This window comes from Ahaetulla prasina, chromosome 5 (genome assembly GCF_028640845.1).
Source record: "Ahaetulla prasina isolate Xishuangbanna chromosome 5, ASM2864084v1, whole genome shotgun sequence".
NCBI lineage: Eukaryota > Metazoa > Chordata > Lepidosauria > Squamata > Colubridae > Ahaetulla > Ahaetulla prasina.
The window spans coordinates 11,986,082-12,004,789 of record NC_080543.1 but is presented as its reverse complement, the minus strand read 5'-3'; the positions used below and the strand labels follow the sequence as shown (position 1 = coordinate 12,004,789).

General features: G+C 45.8%; 1 protein-coding gene across 1 annotated transcript in view; it reads left to right on the top strand.

Moving 5' to 3' along the window:
- The window catches only part of GRM5 (glutamate metabotropic receptor 5), a 345,525-nt gene that overhangs the window by 260,825 nt on the left and 65,992 nt on the right, over positions 1-18,708 (top strand). The window contains exons 5-7 of the mRNA XM_058185133.1: positions 8,268-8,514; positions 11,205-11,373; positions 12,664-12,790. Coding sequence (XP_058041116.1) covers positions 8,268-8,514; positions 11,205-11,373; positions 12,664-12,790 — 543 coding nt within the window. The remainder of the gene's footprint in view (positions 1-8,267; positions 8,515-11,204; positions 11,374-12,663; positions 12,791-18,708) is intronic.

The window sequence follows — 18,708 nt, the reverse complement described above, 5'->3', positions numbered from 1 at the left end:
TCTAGAGTAAAACGCTATAGGGGCTTCTGTGCCGTTTGGGAGTCTATGGCTGAGTACAGCTCCCACCCCATAAGGGGAGGCATCGCAAACCAACACTAGGGGTAATGAGTTGTGGTATTGAATGAGCAGGCTATCACTTGAGAGCAGGTTCTTTACTGCTTCAAAAGCCCTATTTTCCGACTTTCCCCAAGACCAAACAGTATTTTTTCCTAAGAGTCTATGCAGCGGTTCCACAACGGTTGCTTTGTTCTTTAAAAAGACCGTGTAAAAATTCACCAATCCCAGGAATGCCTGCAGCTCTGCTTTGTTTTTGGGCGCTGGAGCCTTCCTAATTGCCTTAACCTTGCTCTCAGTGGGGTGAATTCCTTTCTTGTCTATCCGGTAGCCCAAGAAATCGACGGATTCGACCCCTATCTGGCATTTGTTTGCCTTGACTTTTAATCCGGCTGTCCGGAAAATGCCCAAAACCTTTCTTAACCGCTCCCCCAATTCCTCCATGTTTTCCCCTGAAATTAGGACATCATCGAAGTAGGGAACTACCCCTGGGAGCCCTTGCAGTAGTCGTTCCATTAGGTTTTGGAACAGCCCTGGTGCCACACTAACCCCAAATTGCAATCGGGTGCACTTGAAGGCCCCCCTGTGCGTTACAATTGTTTGGGCTTCGGCTGTGCGGGCGTCTACGGGCAGTTGTTGGTAGGCTTGGGCCAAGTCTAACTTTGCAAAGACTTGCCCTTGCCCCAAAGAGTGCAATAAGTGTTGCACCACGGGAACCGGGTAAGCGCTTTTCTGTAAGGCTTTGTTAAGCATCGCCTTGTAGTCAGCGCAAATTCTAATTGACCCGTCCGACTTTATTGGGGTGACGATTGGCGTCTCCCACTTTGCGTGATCGACTGGCACCAAAATCCCCTGATTTATGAGCTTGTCCAGCTCCTTATCGATTTTTGGTTTTAGGGCAAAAGGGACTCTCCTCGCCTTAAGCCTAATGGGGCTACCTGGGGTCTAAGTTGAAGGAAATAGGGGTCCCCTTGTACTTGCCCAGGCAGTCCTTGAAGACATCTTCGAACTCGTTAAAGAGAATGTCTTTCAGGTTACAGTCACTCCTGTAGATGCCAGTCACTCCCATGCCCAGGGCACGAAACCAGTCTAGTCCCAACAGACTGGGCAGAGTTCCTTCGACGATCGTGATGGGCAGGGTCTTCTTGTGTGGACCGTACTCGACTCGGACGGAGGTGGTCCCTCGAACAGGGATGCGATTCCCCTGGTAGTCGTGGACTCGTAGCCGTTGTGCTTGCAGGTGGCGCTTCGCGACAGACGGCAGTGACTTCGCCAAAGTGTCCCAGGACATGATGGTGATCGCTGATCCCGTGTCTACTTCAAGCCGGCACCGTACTCCCTCTATTTTTGGCTTGGTGAAGATCTTCTTCTCCACTCGGGTCGAGGCGCGGCCTATGACCACAGTTGTTTGGTTGGAATCCGCGCCTTTTTTGTTTGAGCCAATCGCGGGTCGCCTTGCCGATTCCGCTCTGATTGGCCGATTTGAATTTTCGGCGGGAAGATTGGGCGCGCGACAAACTTGAGCTAGGTGCCCTTTCTTCCCACACCGCCGGCAGGTCGCGTCCTTAAACTTGCAGCGTTGCCGCTGGTGTTGACCCCGCAGCTCCCGCATTCATCTCTGTCCCCTTTGTCGCGTTTCTCGGTTCGGCAGACCCTTCCTCATCTTCACCGTCGGATTCGGTCTGAACCTCCTCCTGGTGCACCGGGTTGCCTTCGCGCCGCCTTTGGTGGGACAGGCTTCTGCAGTGTCTCCGCCGCTGGGGGGGACATTTCATGTGCCCTGGCTTCGCCCAGAGCGGTGGCCAGCGTTAGGTTGCTCTTTGCTAGCAGCCGCCGCCGCAGACGGATGTCTTTGACGCCTCGGATGAGTTGCTCAAGGAGCACCTCGTCTAGGTCGCGTATCCGCAGTCCTTGACGCTTTTCTTAGGGCGGCCATGTAGTCACCGATGGTTTCGCCCTCCATCTGCCTTCGCTCTCCGAATTCAAACCGCCGCACGTATTTGGACGGCGTTGGTGCGAAGTGGTTTTTTAGTAAAGTCTGTAGAGTTGGCCATGACACCGACTGCAACGGCGTTGGCTCTGCCAGGGCTTCCGCGATATCAATGACCTCCGGACCACAGTGGCTTAAGAAATAAGCCCTTTTTCGGTTATCTGGAACTCCTTGCAGTTCGTTGGCTTCTAGAAAGCTTTCGAAACGGGTCATATAAGTTCCCCATTTCTCCTTAGCCGGGTCAAACGGTGCGGGCGGAGTGTAACTGGCCATCTCCGCTTTTCTGCCCTGAGTTAGCTGGGTTCGGGTCTATCGTGCTTCAGCTCGGTTCTGGTTCTCCTTAGCCTCGAGATCCCACCTTCGTCGCCAATGTTATGTTCGGGAAGTAACGAGGCTGGAGACCAGGGTAGTGACAACAGCTCTTTAATATAGGGTGAACCCAGCAACTGGCTGGGAGAAAAACCTCTCCTTTTATACAGTTCTACTGGAGGCTTCGTCCAATCAGCAACGTGCTGATTTCCCGCTCAAATATTTAAAGGCACAAACATGAATACATAACATGAAGTATCTATACAACATATAAGTATATATATGAGTATAAGCATGTAATAACTATATAAATTGTATATAATGAAGGAAACAGTAGGACAGGAATGGTAGGCACGTTTGTGCTCTTATGCACGCCCCTTATAGACCTCTTAGGAAAGGGGTGAGGTCAATAGTAGACAGTTTTTGGTTGAAGATTTTGGGACTTTGAGAAGAGACCACAGAGTCAGGTAGTGTGTTCCAAGTATTAACAACTCTGTTATTGAAGTCATATTTTCTGCAATCAAGTTTGGAGCCGTTAATATTAAGTTTAAATCTATTGTTTGCTCTTGTATCGTTGTGATTGAAGCTGAAGTAGTCTTCAAGGACATTGCAATAGATGATTCTATGAGTTAAACTCAGGTCCTGTCGGAGGCGGCAGAGTTCTTAGACTACTGGGCCTTTTGGTTTGTTTAAGATGTTTTGGAGGATTTTAGATGCTTTGTGTGCTACAAAGATGCCAAATGGTTGTACTCATCGGTTGGTTGTTTCTGAGATATCTTCAATATAGGGGAGAGTTACCCCAATCATGGATGGTAGCTGATGAAGAGCACTGATTGATGTTTATTTATTTTATTTATTTATTTTGTCACAACAATATATGTAAGCATCATACAGAAAGGTTATATAGTATATAAACATAAATATTAAATATTAGGAGGTATAAGCATATATATATATAGGAAGAAGAAAAGAAAAACAATAGGACAGGAACGGTAGGCACGTTTGTGCGCTTATGCACGCCCCTTATGGTCCTCTTAGGAATGGGGTGAGGTCAATAGTAGAAAGTTTTTGGTTAAAGCTTTTAGGATTATGGGAAGAGACCACAGAGTCAGGTAAAGTATTCCAAGCACTGATGATTCTGTTACAGAAGTCATATTTTCTGCAATCTAGATTAAAGCGGTTGACATTAAGTTTAAATCTATTGGTTGCTCTTGTATTATTGTAATTGAAGCTGAAGTAGTCTTTAACAGGAAGGACATTACAATAGATGATTCTGTGAGTTAAACTTAGGTCTTGTCGAAGGCGACGGAGTTCCTAGTTTTCTAAGCCTAGGATTTCAAGTCTAGTGGGATAAGGTATTTTGTTATTTTCAGAGGAATGGAGAACTCTTCTTTGTAAAATATTTCTGGACACGTTCAATTGTATTGATGTCAGAGATGTGGTGAGGGTTCCAAACAGGCGAGCTGTATTCTAGAATTGGTCTGGCAAATGTTTTATATGCTCTGGTTAGTAGTGTGGTGTTTTTCGAAAAGAAGCTGCGCAAGATTAGGTTTACAACTCTTAGAGCCTTTTTTGCTATGTATTTGCAGTGGGCTTTGGCACTTAGATCATTTGACATGAAAACTCCAAGGTCTTTAATGGGATTGTTACTTAGTTAGGGTAATGAAATGTCCACAAGAAAGCAACCAAGCTCAGGGAGCACCAAGCACCCCTCATTTCAAGCCTGCTGAGCTGCTTTATATTCTGCTTTATTGGTAACATTTCTGTTTTCTGGTGGAAAGCAAAGGAAAGCTCTAAGAGTTGTAAACCTAATTTTGCGTAGCTTCTTTTCCAAAAACACTACACTACTAACCAGAGCATATAAAACATTTGCTAGACCAATTCTAGAATACAGCTCACCTGTTTGGAACCCTCACCACATCTCTGACATCAACACAATTGAACGTGTCCAGAAATATTTTACAAGAAGAGTTCTCCATTCCTCTGAAAACAACAAAATATCTTATCCCACTAGACTTGAAATCCTAGGCTTAGAAAACTTGGAACTCCGTCGCCTTCGACAAGACCTAAGTTTAACTCACAGAATCATCTATTGTAATGTCCTTCCTGTCAAAGACTACTTCAGCTTTAATTGCAATAATACAAGGGCAACCAATAGATTTAAACTTAATGTCAACCGCTTTAATCTAGATTGCAGAAAATATGACTTCTGCAACAGAATCATCAGTGCTTGGAATACTTTACCTGACTCTGTGGTCTCTTCCCATAATCCTAAAAGCTTTAACCAAAAACTTTCTACTATTGACCTCACCCCATTCCTAAGAGGACCATAAGGGGCGTGCATAAGCGCACAAACGTGCCTACCGTTCCTGTCCTATTGTTTTTCTTTTCTTCTTCCTATATATGTTTATATGTGTATATACTATATAATCTTTTTGTATGATGTTGTGACAAAATAAAAAAATAAAAAAATAAAAAAAATAAAGAAAGCAGGAATCCTGAGCAAAATGGCAGAGTTAAATGTGCATCTTCCATTATTTCACTTCTGAGCAACACTGCTGCTCCAAGCCATCTCTTGGGAGATCCTTTAATTTCTGCACTGAGCAGGAGGTAGGAACTCAATTACTTAAATGCCCCGCCCCCCTTATAGCTCTAGGATACTACTGAAGATCACTGGTTGGGTTTTGATGCAAGTAATAGTAGGAACCCAGAGACTGAAACAGCATAGCCCATTACCAGCTGTTTGGCAGACTGCTGAGGGCCATGGGGAAATAGGACTTCCTGGCAAATTGCTCATAGCTGTTTGGTGAGCTGCCAGAAAGTTTGGGAGGAGAAGACATCAGTAGTTATCTGCATGAAGATCACTGGAAGCCAGGGAATAACTGCCTGTATCCTTTGAGCCAATGGGAGGCTCGACTTTAATTCTGAGCTGAACTGGAATTTCTTAGAAAGTATTTTTGCTGAGATAAAAAAAAAAGTTGAGAGATTCGTCATTTTCTCTCTCTGCCTCCATGCTGTTCTACTTCATTCGCTCACACCTTTCTCCTTCATTTCTCCATTTCAATGAACCCTGCTCTAAAAACTTCCTTGTTTTTTCCTCAGTCAAAATTTCCTCGCTGGGTTAGATTTGGGTAACCCATCTTAGCACTTTTGCGTTGCAACTTTGGAACTACCATCCTCCTCTTCCACAGAGAAATAACGGCTTTGATTTCTCTTTTCACAAATGGAATTTTTAAAAAAATCTTACATCAGAAAGAGGAGGCGGGGAGGGAGGAGGAGGAGGAGGAGGAGAGGAAGGAGAGGAAGGAGGAGGAGGAGGAGGAGGAGGAGGAGGAGGAGGAGGAGGAGGAGGAAGAAGAAGGGGAGGAGGTGGAGGAGGAGGAGGAGAAGAGGAAGGAGAGGAAGAGGAGGAGGAGGAGGAGGAGGAGGAATAAGAGGAGGAGGAGGAGGAGGAGGAGGAGGAGGAGGAAGAAGAAGAAGAAGAAGAAGAAGAAGAAGAAGAAGAAGAAGAAGAAGAAGAAGAAGAAGAAGAAGAAGAAGAAGAAGGGAGGAGGGAAGGGAGGGGAGGAGGAGGAGGAGGAGGAAGAAGAAGAGGAGGAGGAGGAGGAGGAGGAAGAAGAAGGGGAGGAGGGGGAGGAGGAGGAGAAGAGGAAGGAGAGGAAAGAGGAGGCGGGGAGGGAGGAGGAGGAGGAGGAGGAGAGGAAGGAGAGGAAGGAGGAAGAGGAGGAGGAAGAAGAAGAAGAGGAGGAGGAGGAGAGGAGGAGGAGGAAGAAGAAGAAGAAGAGGAGGAGGAGGAGGAGGAGAAGAGGAAGGAGAGGAAGAGGAGGAGGAGAGGAGGAGGAGGAGGAGGAGGAGGAAGAAGAAGAAGAAGAAGAAGAGGGAGGAGGGGAGGAGAAGGAGGAGGAGGAAGAAGAAGAAGAGAGGGGGAGGAGGAGGAGGAGGAGGAGGAGGAGGAGGAGGAAGAAGAAGAAGAAGAAGAAGAAGAAGAAGAAGAAGAAGAAGAAGAAGAAGAAGAAGAAGAAGAAGAAGAAGAAGAAGAAGGGGAGGGGGAGGGGGAGGAGGGGGAGGAGGAGGAAGAAGAAGAAGAGGAGGAGGAGGAGGAGGAGGAGGAGAGGAAGGAGGAGGAGGAGGAGGAGGAGGAGGAAGAAGAAGAAGAAGAAGAAGAAGAAGAAGAAGAAGAAGAAGAAGAAGAAGAAGAAGAAGAAGAAGAAGAAGAAGAAGAAGAAGAAGAAATAATCCCCTTCTCATTCTAAATTCTTAATCCTGAAGAACCCAAAATGAAGCTGGCCTTGGAAACATAACAGGAACCGAGAACAGTATGATAACAAAGCAACGGTACCTATCTGTCATGAAGAAGAGCATTACTGTGAACAGAATTGTAGGAGTGCATAAGATTATTACATAGGACAATCTAGGGCAAGGATGTAAATCTCAAAGGCCGGGGATCAGATCTGGCCTGCCGGGTGCTTAGATGTGGCCAGCGGGGCCGTCCTGAAAACAGCAAAGGATGAGCCCACCATGCCTCTGCCAGCGAAAACGGAGCTTGGGAGAGGAGGATGTAGCAGCCGAAAAATGGAGCTCGCGAAGCCGCAAGTGACACTCCCAACTCCGTTTTCGCTGGCAGAGAGTTGCAGGAGGCCATCGCAGCCGAAAACGGAGCTCAGGAGCCTGTTTTTGCTGCTTGGGCTGCCACAGGGCCCCCCTGACACGAGTGACATCAAGCTGGCCACGCTCCCCCCCATCCCCCCGAGGTCAAACACAACCTGGATTGCCGCTCTCAACGAAATCGAGTTTGACACCCCTGATCAAGGGTTATATAAAATGGGTTTTCTTATTTTTGGGGGGGGAGTGGGTGGAAATGACTGTAGGGCACAAATTTTTCCTTGCCAAGGGGTGTCAAACTTTCCCTTTCCAATTGAATCGTAGGCATTAACGTCCAGAGGAAGGTGTGAGTAAGAACTCCATTTAGAATTACTTATCACGGCCGTTGTCCCCACAAGATCCTTCTGTGCTCAGTGGCTCCCGCTGTTTCGGACCGAAAATGGTTTCTTCTACCCAACATCTTTCAAGCCGCCATACAGGGGAAGCTTTGCGAAACACATGCTTTGACGTTGGCAGGCCACTTTAGCAATCTCACACTATTTCGTCGCTATGGCAATATTTTTGGTGGTAGGGAGATTTTACTTGGTTTTTCGCGGCTCACATGCCAGGGAACATTTTCTTCCAACTGTTCTTTTAAAGCAAGCCTCTTTGTTGAGTTGCCAGATTCTTGGTTTGGAGCCACTTAGTGAAAAAAAAAGAACGGGTGGGTTGACTTCCATGAAAATAACTACTAGCTGACCCCGTTGAAGAATAGAGAGTCAGGCCTGGTGTTAAAGAGAACCGCAGTATTGCCTAAATACAAATATTTTTATTTATTCTACCATAGGGTTCCAAGGTGTGGGACGTGATGGCTCAGTGGCTAAGACGCTGAGCTTGTCGATTGAAAGGTTGGCAGTTCAGGGGTTTGAATCCCTAGCGCCGCGTAACGACGTGAGCTCATGTCCCAGCTTCTGCCAACCTAGCAGTTCGAAAGCACATAAAAAATGGAAGTAGAAAAAATAGGGACCACCTTTGGTGAGAAGGGAACAGCGTTCCGTGCGCCTTTGGCGTTGAGTCATGCCGGCCACATGACCACGGAGATGTCTTCGGACAGCGCTGGCTCTTCGGCTTTGAAACGGAGATGAGCACCGACCCCTAGAGTCGGGAATAACTAGCATATTTGTGCGAGGGGAACCTTTACCTTTACGTTTAGGGTTCCAAGAGAGAGAGGAAAAAAGAGGAAAAACGTACAACAAGCAGACAATAAAGTGTATTTTGTTAAACCGGAAACAGGGGTGATCATTACATATTGTTGTTGTTGTTTTCCCCACAGGTAATTTGACCTTAGGAACCCAACACGTGCAAGATTCCAAGATGGGTTTTGTGATCAATGCGATATACTCCATGGCTCATGGCCTCCACAACATGCAAACGGCCCTGTGTCCAGGCTATGCAGGTCTTTGTGATGCCATGAAGCCAATTGATGGACGGAAACTCCTGGATTCACTGATGAAGTCCAATTTCACCGGGGTTTCTGGTGATATGATCTTGTTTGACGAGAATGGAGACTCACCAGGACGGTACAGTATATATTTCACACCACCTAGAAAACACAGCATGCCTTGGCTTGCTAATTACAGGTTGTCCTCGACTTATAAGAGTTCATATAGTGACCGTTTGGATAATGTTACAATGGCACTCCAGCGGACCGAAGCACTTCGTTTTCCAAAATGTCTAAATGTTCACACAAGCTGTTTCGTGGAGATACCATGGATCGGACCAACTGGTTTTGCGCTAGCATTTAAATCATGCCTCACTATTTTGGATTTTGAATAAGAATTGGCCAGTCGGCAGAACCTCTGTCAGTAAAGGCTTCAAATCGTTTGAAGAAGACCTGGAAAAGCATTTAGCATTTTTTTGGGCAGCCAAATACATATTCTCTTTGTCTCTAGTTTGCTTTCCCTCCTAATGCCTAGGAGAAGAATGATCTGATAGATTCAGATAAACAGGGGTGGGATTCAAAAATGTTAGCAACCAGTTGTTGCAACCATGGTAGGTGTGGCCTATTCGGTCTCCTGCACTATGGCGGGGGGGGGGGCATTTTTACCCTCCCCAGGCTCCAAAGGCATTGCTCGAGCCTCTGGGAGGCAAAAATGGCCTCCCCCGAGCTCTAGAGGCCCTCCAGAGGCTGGAAACGGGTTCCAGAACTTCTGGGAGGCCCATTTTTCACCCTCCCAGAGCATCTGTGTGGGCCCTGCATTTACCTGGCATCCAAAATGGGCCATGTGGAGACTCCTGGGAGGGGAGGGAGGGGTGGGCGAGGCCAGCCAGTCCTTGCAACTACCGGTTCAGCGAACCAGATGTTTATGTTTTTTCAAATGTTTATCATCACATATAGTAGATTCCTTCCTTATCTTCAGCAAGAGAGAAAAAAAAGATAGTATTGTTGTTCTGTCCCCTCGCCTCAGTCCGAGCGATGGCTTAATTAGCCGACACTATCAGCTCTGGCAGCAAACTAGCGAGCGTCTGCCAAGTGACTCTGTTATCTCCCTTGATGCCGATGAGTCAACAAACAGTACTTCAGCTCTAGTCAAGCAGTTGATTTGCCTCCTACGAAGTGGCATAGCAGCTCTTGCTGCTTTTATATCCTGTGGGGTGTGGCTCCATGACTCAGCCCTTCCTAGGCCTGCCCCACCCCTGCTTCTGTTGTTCCCGCCTCTCCTGCCTACGAAACCTAGGGTCCAGCCAGGCCTGATTGCCATCAGCTGGGTCTGGAGGCGTGGCCTGGGGGGGAAAGAGTCAGGGGACGGAGGCCTCGTTATCTCCTCCACCTGGCCTGCCTCTGGCTCCTGGAGCTGAGCCAGGGAAGCCGGTGCTCCCGAGGTAAGTCCTGATGGCCCTTCCCCCTCACTTTCCAAGTCACTTTCTGGCAGGGGGCCTGGCTTGGGGGGCGCAGACACAACAATTGTCTTCCAAATGCAATGGATGTGGCACAGGTAGTCCTTGACTTACGACCGCAATTGGGACCATAATTTCTGTTGCTGAGCAAGGTGGTTGTTGATTGATTGATCGATTGATTGATTAAATTTATTATTTGCCCAGGGTTGTGGTAAAAGGGTGGCTGTTAAATGAGCTGCACCTGATCTTACAACATTTTGCTATGGTTGTTAAGCAAATCACTGCAGTCGTTAAGCGAACCACATAGTTGTTAAGCAAATCCAGCTTCCCCCCCCTCCCACTCCCTTGTCTTTACTTATCAGAAGCCAGCAGGGAAGGTCACAAATGGCTAACCCAACGTTCATAATTATATGTTGATTGCTGCCCATATCGAATATTAATCCTATTGATTTCAATTCAGCCCAAACTGAGCAGCCCAACGAATAAAATTGTACCTCTTTTCTCACGGGGACCCTCGACTTGATTATGAGTTTAAGTTCAATGGATGATCTCTCTCTCTTTCCCCCCCACCATGTTTTATTTATATAACATTCAATTTCCATCAAACAGCGTGAGATCTGGGTACAGTTATTTTTAAACGATCATAACCCACGTATTTGTTTTAGTATTCATCACCAGAATATTAATAATATAATAACAATAATACTTAACATCAGTTTCTTTAACAACTCTCCATATTAACATTTCCACTTTTTATAACTCCTCCTTTCTAGTTTCTGTTTCTATTGTCTACCCATTGATAGAATATGTCCCATAGCAAAAAAATATTCAATGTCTTCTTTATCCTTAATAGTGAACGTTAATCTATCCATTTCTGCACATTCTAATATTTTCTTAATTACGTTCCCCTCAGACGGAATCTCATCATTTTTCCATTGCTGTGCAAATACAATTCTAGTTGCGGTTAATATATGCAAGACCAGATATGTAATGATCTCTCTCCCTCCCTCCCTCCCTCCTTCTCTCTCTCTCTCTCTCTCTCCCTCCCTCCCTCCTTCTCTCTCTCTCTCTCCCTCCCTCCTTCTCTCTCTCTCTCTTCCTCCTCCTCCTCTCTCTCCTCCTCCCTCCTCCTCTCTCTCTCTCTCCTCCTCCCTCCTCTCTCTCTCTCCTCCTCTCTCTTCCTCCCTCCTCCTCTCTCTCTCTCCTCCTCCTTCTCTCCTCCTCTCTCCTCCCTCCTCTCTCCTCCTCTCTCCTCCTCTCTCTCCCTCCTCCTCTCTCTCCCTCTCTCCCTCCCTCCTTCTCTCTCTCCCTCCCTCTCTTTCTCTCTCTCCCTCCCTCTCTCTCTCTCTCTCTCTCTCTCTTTGTTGGAAAGGTATGAGATCATGAACTTTAAGAAAATGAAGAAGGACCAATATGATTACATCAATGTCGGAAGTTGGGACAACGGTGAGCTGAAGATGACCGATGATGATATTTGGTCCAAGAAAAGTTCTGTCATCAGATCCGTCTGCAGTGAACCGTGTGAGAAAGGAGAGATTAAGGTAAATCCACCTGGTTTGGAATTGCCGATCTCTCTGACACCATGATCCAGCCTAGGGCAGCACCCCAGATCCTCGCCCACAGGCATGTACCGAGAGAGCAGCGAGGCCTCCACGGTTCAACCCTGAGCTACAAATATTACCTTCTATCAGTGTCATTGTGGAGTGGTGCAGTGCGGTGGCCTAGAGGTGGAGCTCTCGCCTCGCAATCAGGAGGCTGTGAGTTCAATCCTAGGTAGAGGCAGATATTTCTCTCTGTGGCTACACTGAGAATATATCCGCTGAACAAAACTCTGCATTGGTGACAGGAAGAGCATCCAGCCATTAAAACACTCTGCTAGCTCCATTCAGTTGCCCAGTCTCTACCCTACAAGGGATTGTAGCAAGGATGAAATCCTGCAGGTTCTGCAGAACCGGTAATGGAAATTTTGAGCAGTTCGGAGAACCGGTAGCGGAAATTTTGAGTAGTTTGGAGAACTGGCAAATACCACCTTTGGATGGCCCCAGAGTGGGGTGGAAATGGAGATTTTCCAATATCCTTCCCCCAGGAATGGGGAGGGAATGGGGATTTTGCAGGATCCTTCCCCTGGAGTGGGTTGGGAATGGAGATTTTGCAGTATCCTTCCCCTGCCGCGCCCACCAAGCCACACCACGCCCACAAGCCACGCCCACAGAACCAGTAGTAAAAAAAATTGGATTTCACCACTGGATTATCGGGTCGTTAAATGAAGATGATGATGAAGATCAGTGTCATGTGAGTTGGGACACTATATAAATTTGTTTAATACATAAAATGCATAAATAAATAAAATGGTAGAATTTGGAATTCAGCAGAATGTCCATTCTCTCTCCCAGCCCCAAGGTAGGGACTTGACCTGTGGTTTTTAAATAATCATGATTGTAAAAGACCATAATGAGCAAAACTTCCTGAATGAGTTGGAGGGCAAAACTCAGCCCCAAAGTAGACAAAACCTGAAAACTCATCTATATAAATGGGCGAGGATCTCTAAACCAAGAGTCTCCAACCTTGGCAACTTTAAGACTTGTGGACTTCAACTCCCAGAATCCCTCAGCCAGCAAAGCTTAAAGTTGCCAAGATTGGAGAGCCCTGCTCTAAACCACTCACCCAGAAATCATCTTGAACAACTTTGGTCCTTTTGTAAAATAAAAAATAAAAATGGGTGGCTGTCATAAAACCGCACAAAAGCGGAGTCATTTAAAAAAGAAGAAGATAACATTTCATAAACTTTAGAAAACATGTTTAAAAAGAGGTTTGTTGTATGTTCCTCTCAGGTTATCCGCAAGGGAGAAGTCAGCTGCTGTTGGACCTGCACACGATGTAAAGAGAATGAGTTTGTCTTTGATGAATACACCTGCAGGGCTTGTGAGCTGGGATCCTGGCCCAACCACGACCTCACTGGTAGGTACAGAATAATAGAAGGTTGACTTACGTATAGGAATGGCAACAGAATGTTGAATTTTTGAAGATTTATAGTGAAGCAGATGGGATATTCTGGAAACAGGCCTCTGCCATTCCTCCTCCTCCTTTTCTCCCTCCTACTCCACATCTCCTCCTTATCTTCTCAGGGTGCCGTCCGCCAAACAATGTCGGCTGGCGGCCCCCAGGGGAAGGGCCTTCTCTGTGGGGGCTCCCACACTCTGGAACGAGCTTCCCCCGGGTTTACGCCAAATACCTGACCTTCAGACTTTCCGCCGCGAACTGAAGACACACCTTTTCATCCGCGCGGGGCTGGCTTGAATTGAATTTTAATGTCAAATTTTTATCAATTTTAAATGGGATTTTTAATGTATGGTAAATTTTAAATTTCCAGGCTAATTTAAATAAGTTTTTTAAATCGCATTTTAAATTGTACTTTGTATTGTTTGTTTTATTTTGCCTGTACACCGCCCTGAGTCCTTCGGGAGAAGGGCGGTATAAAAATCAAATAAATAATAATAATAATAATAATCTTCATCTCCCCCTTCTCCTTTTCCCTCCTATTCCTCCTCCTCATCTCCTCCTCCCTTCCTCCTCCTCCCCCTGCTCATTTTCCTGCTCCTCCTCTCCTCCTTCCTCCCCCGTTCCTTTTCCTGCCCCTCCTCTCCTTCTTCCTTTCCTTCTCCTCTTCCTCCCCCGTTCCTTTTCCTGCTCCTCCTCTCCTCCTTCCTCTCCTTCTCCTCCTCCTCCTCCACATATATAATTATATGAGGCTCACCATTTTTGCTTCTATTTCATTCCACCATCTTACAACTTTCTTGCTATGTGCCTTCAAACTATATTCATGGAAATTTTGGGATTCACTGGATCCCATTTGCTGGGTACTATTGCTACTTGTGAATTAATTAGGGTTTACCGAATCGAATCGAATCGAATAGAATAGAATAGAATAGAATTTTTTTATTGGCCAAGTGTGATTGGACACACAAGGAATCTGTTTTGGTGCATACGCTCTCAGTGTACATAAAAAGAAAAGATACCTTCATCAAGAATCATAAGGTACAACACTTAATGCTAGTCATAGGGTACAAATAAGCAATCAGGAAACACTGTCAATATAAATCGTAAGGGTACAAGCAACAAAGTGACAGTCATATAGTCATAAGTGGAAGAAGATGGGTGATGGGAAGGATGAGAAGATTAATAGTAGTGCAGATTTAGTCAATAGTTAGTGTTGAGGGAATTATTTGTTTAGCAGAGTGATGGCCTTCAGGGAAAAAAACTGTTCTTGTGTCTAGTTGTTCTAGTGTGCAGTGCTCTATAGCGTTGTTTCGAGGGTAGGAGTTGAAACACTTTGTGTCCAGGATGTGAGGGGTCTATAAATATTTTCACAGCCCTCTTTTTGACTCGTGCAGTATACAGGTCCTCAATGGAAGGCAGGTTGGTAGCAATTGTTTTTTCTGCAGTTCTAATTATCCTCTGAAGTCTGTGTCTGTCTTGCTGGGTTGCAGAACCAAACCAGACAGTTATAGAGGTGCAGATGACAGTTAAGTAAAGTAAAGATAAAGGGAGGTATAATAAGGGATGTGGTGGCTCAGTGGCTGAGACACTGAGCTTGTCGATCGAAAGGTCGGCAGTTCAGCGGTTCGAATCCCTAGTGCCGCGTAACTGGGTGAGCTCCCGTTACTTGTCCCAGCTTCTGCCAACCTAGCAGTTCGAAAGCACGTAAAAAATGCAAATAGAAAAATAGGGACCACCTTTGGTGGGAAGGTAACAGCATTCCGTGCGCCTTTGGTGTTTAGTCATGCCGGCCACATGACCACAGAGACGTCTTCGGACAGCCCTGTCTCTTCGGCTTTGAAACAGAGATGAGCACCGCCCCCTAGAGTCGGAAACGACTAGCATATATGTGCGAGGGGAAACTTTACCTTTTAAATTAAAGTAAAGGTAAAGGTTTTTCCTGTCCAGTTGTGTTTGACTCGGGGGGGTGGGGGGAGGCAATGCTCATCTCTGTTTTTTAGCCAAGGGAGCCAGTATTTGCTGAAGACTCTTTTCTGGTCATGTGGCCAGCATGACTATACGCCAAGGCACACAGAACCCTGTTATCTTCCCACCAAAGTGGTACCTACATTTATCTACTCGCATTTCTGTGCTTTCAGACTGCAAATTGGGCAGGAGCTGGGGCAGGAACAGGAGCCTATCCCATCTTGCAGCACTTGGATCTGGAACATCTGACCTTCTGGTCGCCAACCCAGCATCTTAACCACTAGACCACCACATCGCTTTTTTGACCCTAAAAGGAGACTGTTATTAATATACAAATATTAAGAGTTAATATTGCCAGTGCAGACACTTTGATTTGCACTATGTCCCAAAATCACACATTTTATTTATCTTTTTATGACTCTAGAAAGAGTGCAGAGAAGAGCAACAAAGAGGATTAGGGGACTGGAGGCTAAATCATATAAAGAACGGTTGCAGGAACTGGGCACGTCTAGTTTAATGAAAAGAAGGACTAGGGGTTATATGATAGCAGTGTTCCAATATCTCAGGGGCTGCCGCAAAGAAGAGGGAGTCAAGCTATTCTCCAAAGCACCTGAGGGTAGAACAAAAAGCAATGGGTGGAAACTAATCAGGAAGGAAGGAAGGAAGGAAGGAAGGAAGGAAGGAAGGAAGGAAGGAAGGAAGGAAGGAAGGAAGGAAGGAAGGAAGGAAGGAATCAATCTATCTATCATTTTTATCTATCATAGTTTAATGAAAAGAAGGACTAGGGGAGACATGATAGCAGTCTTCCAATATCTCAGGGGCTGCCGCAAAGAAGAGGGAGTCAAGTTATTCTCCAAAGCACCTGAGGGTAGAACAAGAAGCAATGGGTGGAAACTAATCAGGAAGGAAGGAAGGAAGGAAGGAAGGAAGGAAGGAAGGAAGGAAGGAAGGAAGGAAGGAAGGAAGGAAGGAAGGAAGGAAGGAATCTATCATTTTTATCTATCATAGTTTAATGAAAAGAAGGACTAGGGGAGACATGATAGCAGTCTTCCAATATCTCAGGGGCTGCCACAAAGAAGAGGGAGGCAAGCTATTCTCCAAAGCACCTGAAGGCAGGACAAGAAGCAATGGGTGGAAACTAATCAAGGAGAAATTTCCTGACAATTGGAACAATTAATCAGTGGAACAACTTGCCTTCAGAAGTTGTGAATGCTCCAACACCGGAAGGTTTTAAGAAGAGATTGGATAACCATTTGTCTGAAGTGGTGTAGGGTTTCCTGCCTAGGAAGGGGGTTGAACTAGAAGACCTTAAAGGTCCCTATTGGGTATATTAACAGAGAAATTTAATAAAGAAAATACATATTTCATTATACATGTCAAAACTGCAGCGAGGATAGTATTTGCGCAAAGATGGAAAGCAGAGAAAATCCCTACAGAGGGAGAAGTAAGTACAAAAACATTGGATTGTGCAGAAATGAATAGATTGACTTTGACAATTAAAGAAAGAGAGGAATTGGAATATTTTAAGATACGGGGCAATTTTATCAGTAGTTAGAGAAGATATATATATATAAGATAATGTTGTAATGATACGAGTGAAGAAGAAAGAAGAGAAAGAAGATAGATAAATGTATTAATAGAAAAGTAAGAAATGTGGGAGAAATGTTAGAAAAAATGAAATGAAAAAATGAGACTGCCAGAAAGCAGATCCTTTATATAGGCCATGGGGTGTGGCTCCATGACTCAGCACTCATTAAGGCCTGCCCCTCCCTTCCTTCTGTTGCCTCCGCCTATCCAGTCTTCTGATGCGAGGGTCACTCCAATCAGCAGCTGTTGGAAATAAACCTTCCTGAGGCTCACATGCTGTGGAGGAGGGGGAGGGGTCTAGCTGCTCCGTTTGCCTGGGCATGGAGCCAGGGCTGGGGCCGGGGGGTGCTCCCTCCTCTGCAGCCTGCTTGGGCATGGAGCCAGGGCTGGGACCTGGAGGTGCCCCCTCCTCTTCAGCTTGTCTGGGCATGGAGCCAGGACTGGGGCCAGGAGGCATACATTCCTCCGTGTTCGGGAGCAGATAAGAAGGCCCCGGCTGCTGGGAGAGTGGGCAAGACACAACACAACAGCAGTAAAAACAGGCAAGAAACAGGCAAGAAACTGAAGCTACCTGAAAATAAATTGATCCCAATGCAAGCATTTGTAAGGACCATTCGCAGGATGCATACAAAAATTGGATTGTTCTCCGTCAGCTGTCCAGGCTTAGCCTGTCATTTAAAGTCACTCTTCTAACAATCTAGAAGACAACTGATACTTTTGCAAAACTTGTTTGCAAGTTTTCGGTCTGGCCAGCTAGTAGCTTTATTTTATTTATTTTTATTTTTATTTATTTGTCACAACAGTATATATAAGCATAAGCATGAAATAACTACACAATATATAAGCATATATATAAGCATAAGTATGTAATAACTATACGAAATTGGATACAGTCAAAGAGAACATTAGGACAGGAAGGGTGGGCATGGGGGAAAAACCCCCAAGGCTCCGTTTCTCTCTTCTGAAGCAGTATTTTCATTGTTGTTGTTAGTTGCGAAGTCGTGTCCGACCCATTGCGACCCCATGGACAACGTTCCTCCAGGCCTTCCTGTCCTCTACCATCCCCTGGAGTCCATTTAAGTTCACGCTGACTGCTTCAGTGACTCCATCCAGCCACCTCGTTCTCTGTCGTCCTCTTCTTCTTTTGCCCTCAATCTTTCCCAGCATTAGGCTCTGGAAAAAAAGGAAGTCATCCCCAATTAGCAGCTGAAAAGAAATTAAGACTCTTCCTCCTTCAAAATGCCCTTCATGGTGGATCTCCCAAGGCTTACTCAGCTGTCCTTGAAATGCCTGGTGTCTGAGATTGCTGAAGAGCACTCAGGACTTCTTGTTTGACCCAAGATGAAGTTGTCCTAGAGACTGCAAGGGACGTGCACTAAATGCAAAGTTACTCTTGTTTCTCTCCCAAGTTTCCAGAGGCAAAAGAGATGAGTAGCACATTCAACCAACTGGTACAGAATGCGGCCGCGCGGGGGATTGGGAGAGCACCTCGTAGCTCCCATGTAACACCTCTCCTGCGCAGGCTGCACTGGTTGCCGGTGGTCTTCCGGTGTGCGCTTCAAAGTGCTGGTTATCACCTTTAAAGCGCTCCATGGCATGGGACCAGGATACTTATGGGACCACCTGCTGCCGCCAGTTACCTCCCATTGTCCGGTGCGTCCAGTCCGCTCTCACAGAGAGGGCCTCCTTAGGGTACCGTCGGCCAACCAATGTCGGCTGGCGGCCCCCAGGGGAAGAGCGTTCTCTGTGGGGGCTCTGGCCTTGTGGAACGATTTGTTGGTGGGACTCCGTCTTTTCCCTGATCTTTGGACCTTTAAGCGCGAGCTCAAGACCTTCTTTTTTCACCAAGCGGGGCTGGCCTGATTGATTTTAATATTGTGGGTTTTTAGTGGGCTTTTAAATAGGGGTTTTATTCTATTTTTGTAATTTTCTTAATTAATAGTTTTAACCTACAGCGATTGAATTAGATTTTTAAACTTGATATTGTATTTTAATTTTTTTGGATTATTGGTGTTTTATCTGCTGTACACTGCCCTGAGTCTTCGGAGAAGGGCGGTATAAAAATTTGAAAAACAAATAAATAAATAAATAAACCATGTCATGTGTTACACTTCTTCAAACAGCTCCATACTCGAACCTCTGATGCAAAGACCATCTCCAAAGTCATTAAGTCACTGATCCACCCATGCCTCCTAGTACGGAACAATTAACTACCCGAGAAAATGATCCTTTTCAGAGATAGTCCAAAATGAACCTTTAGAGACAGACTGATGGTGTTCTGACCCAGCCTTCACAACTAATGATAAGCCGTTTACTCCTGAGTAAAA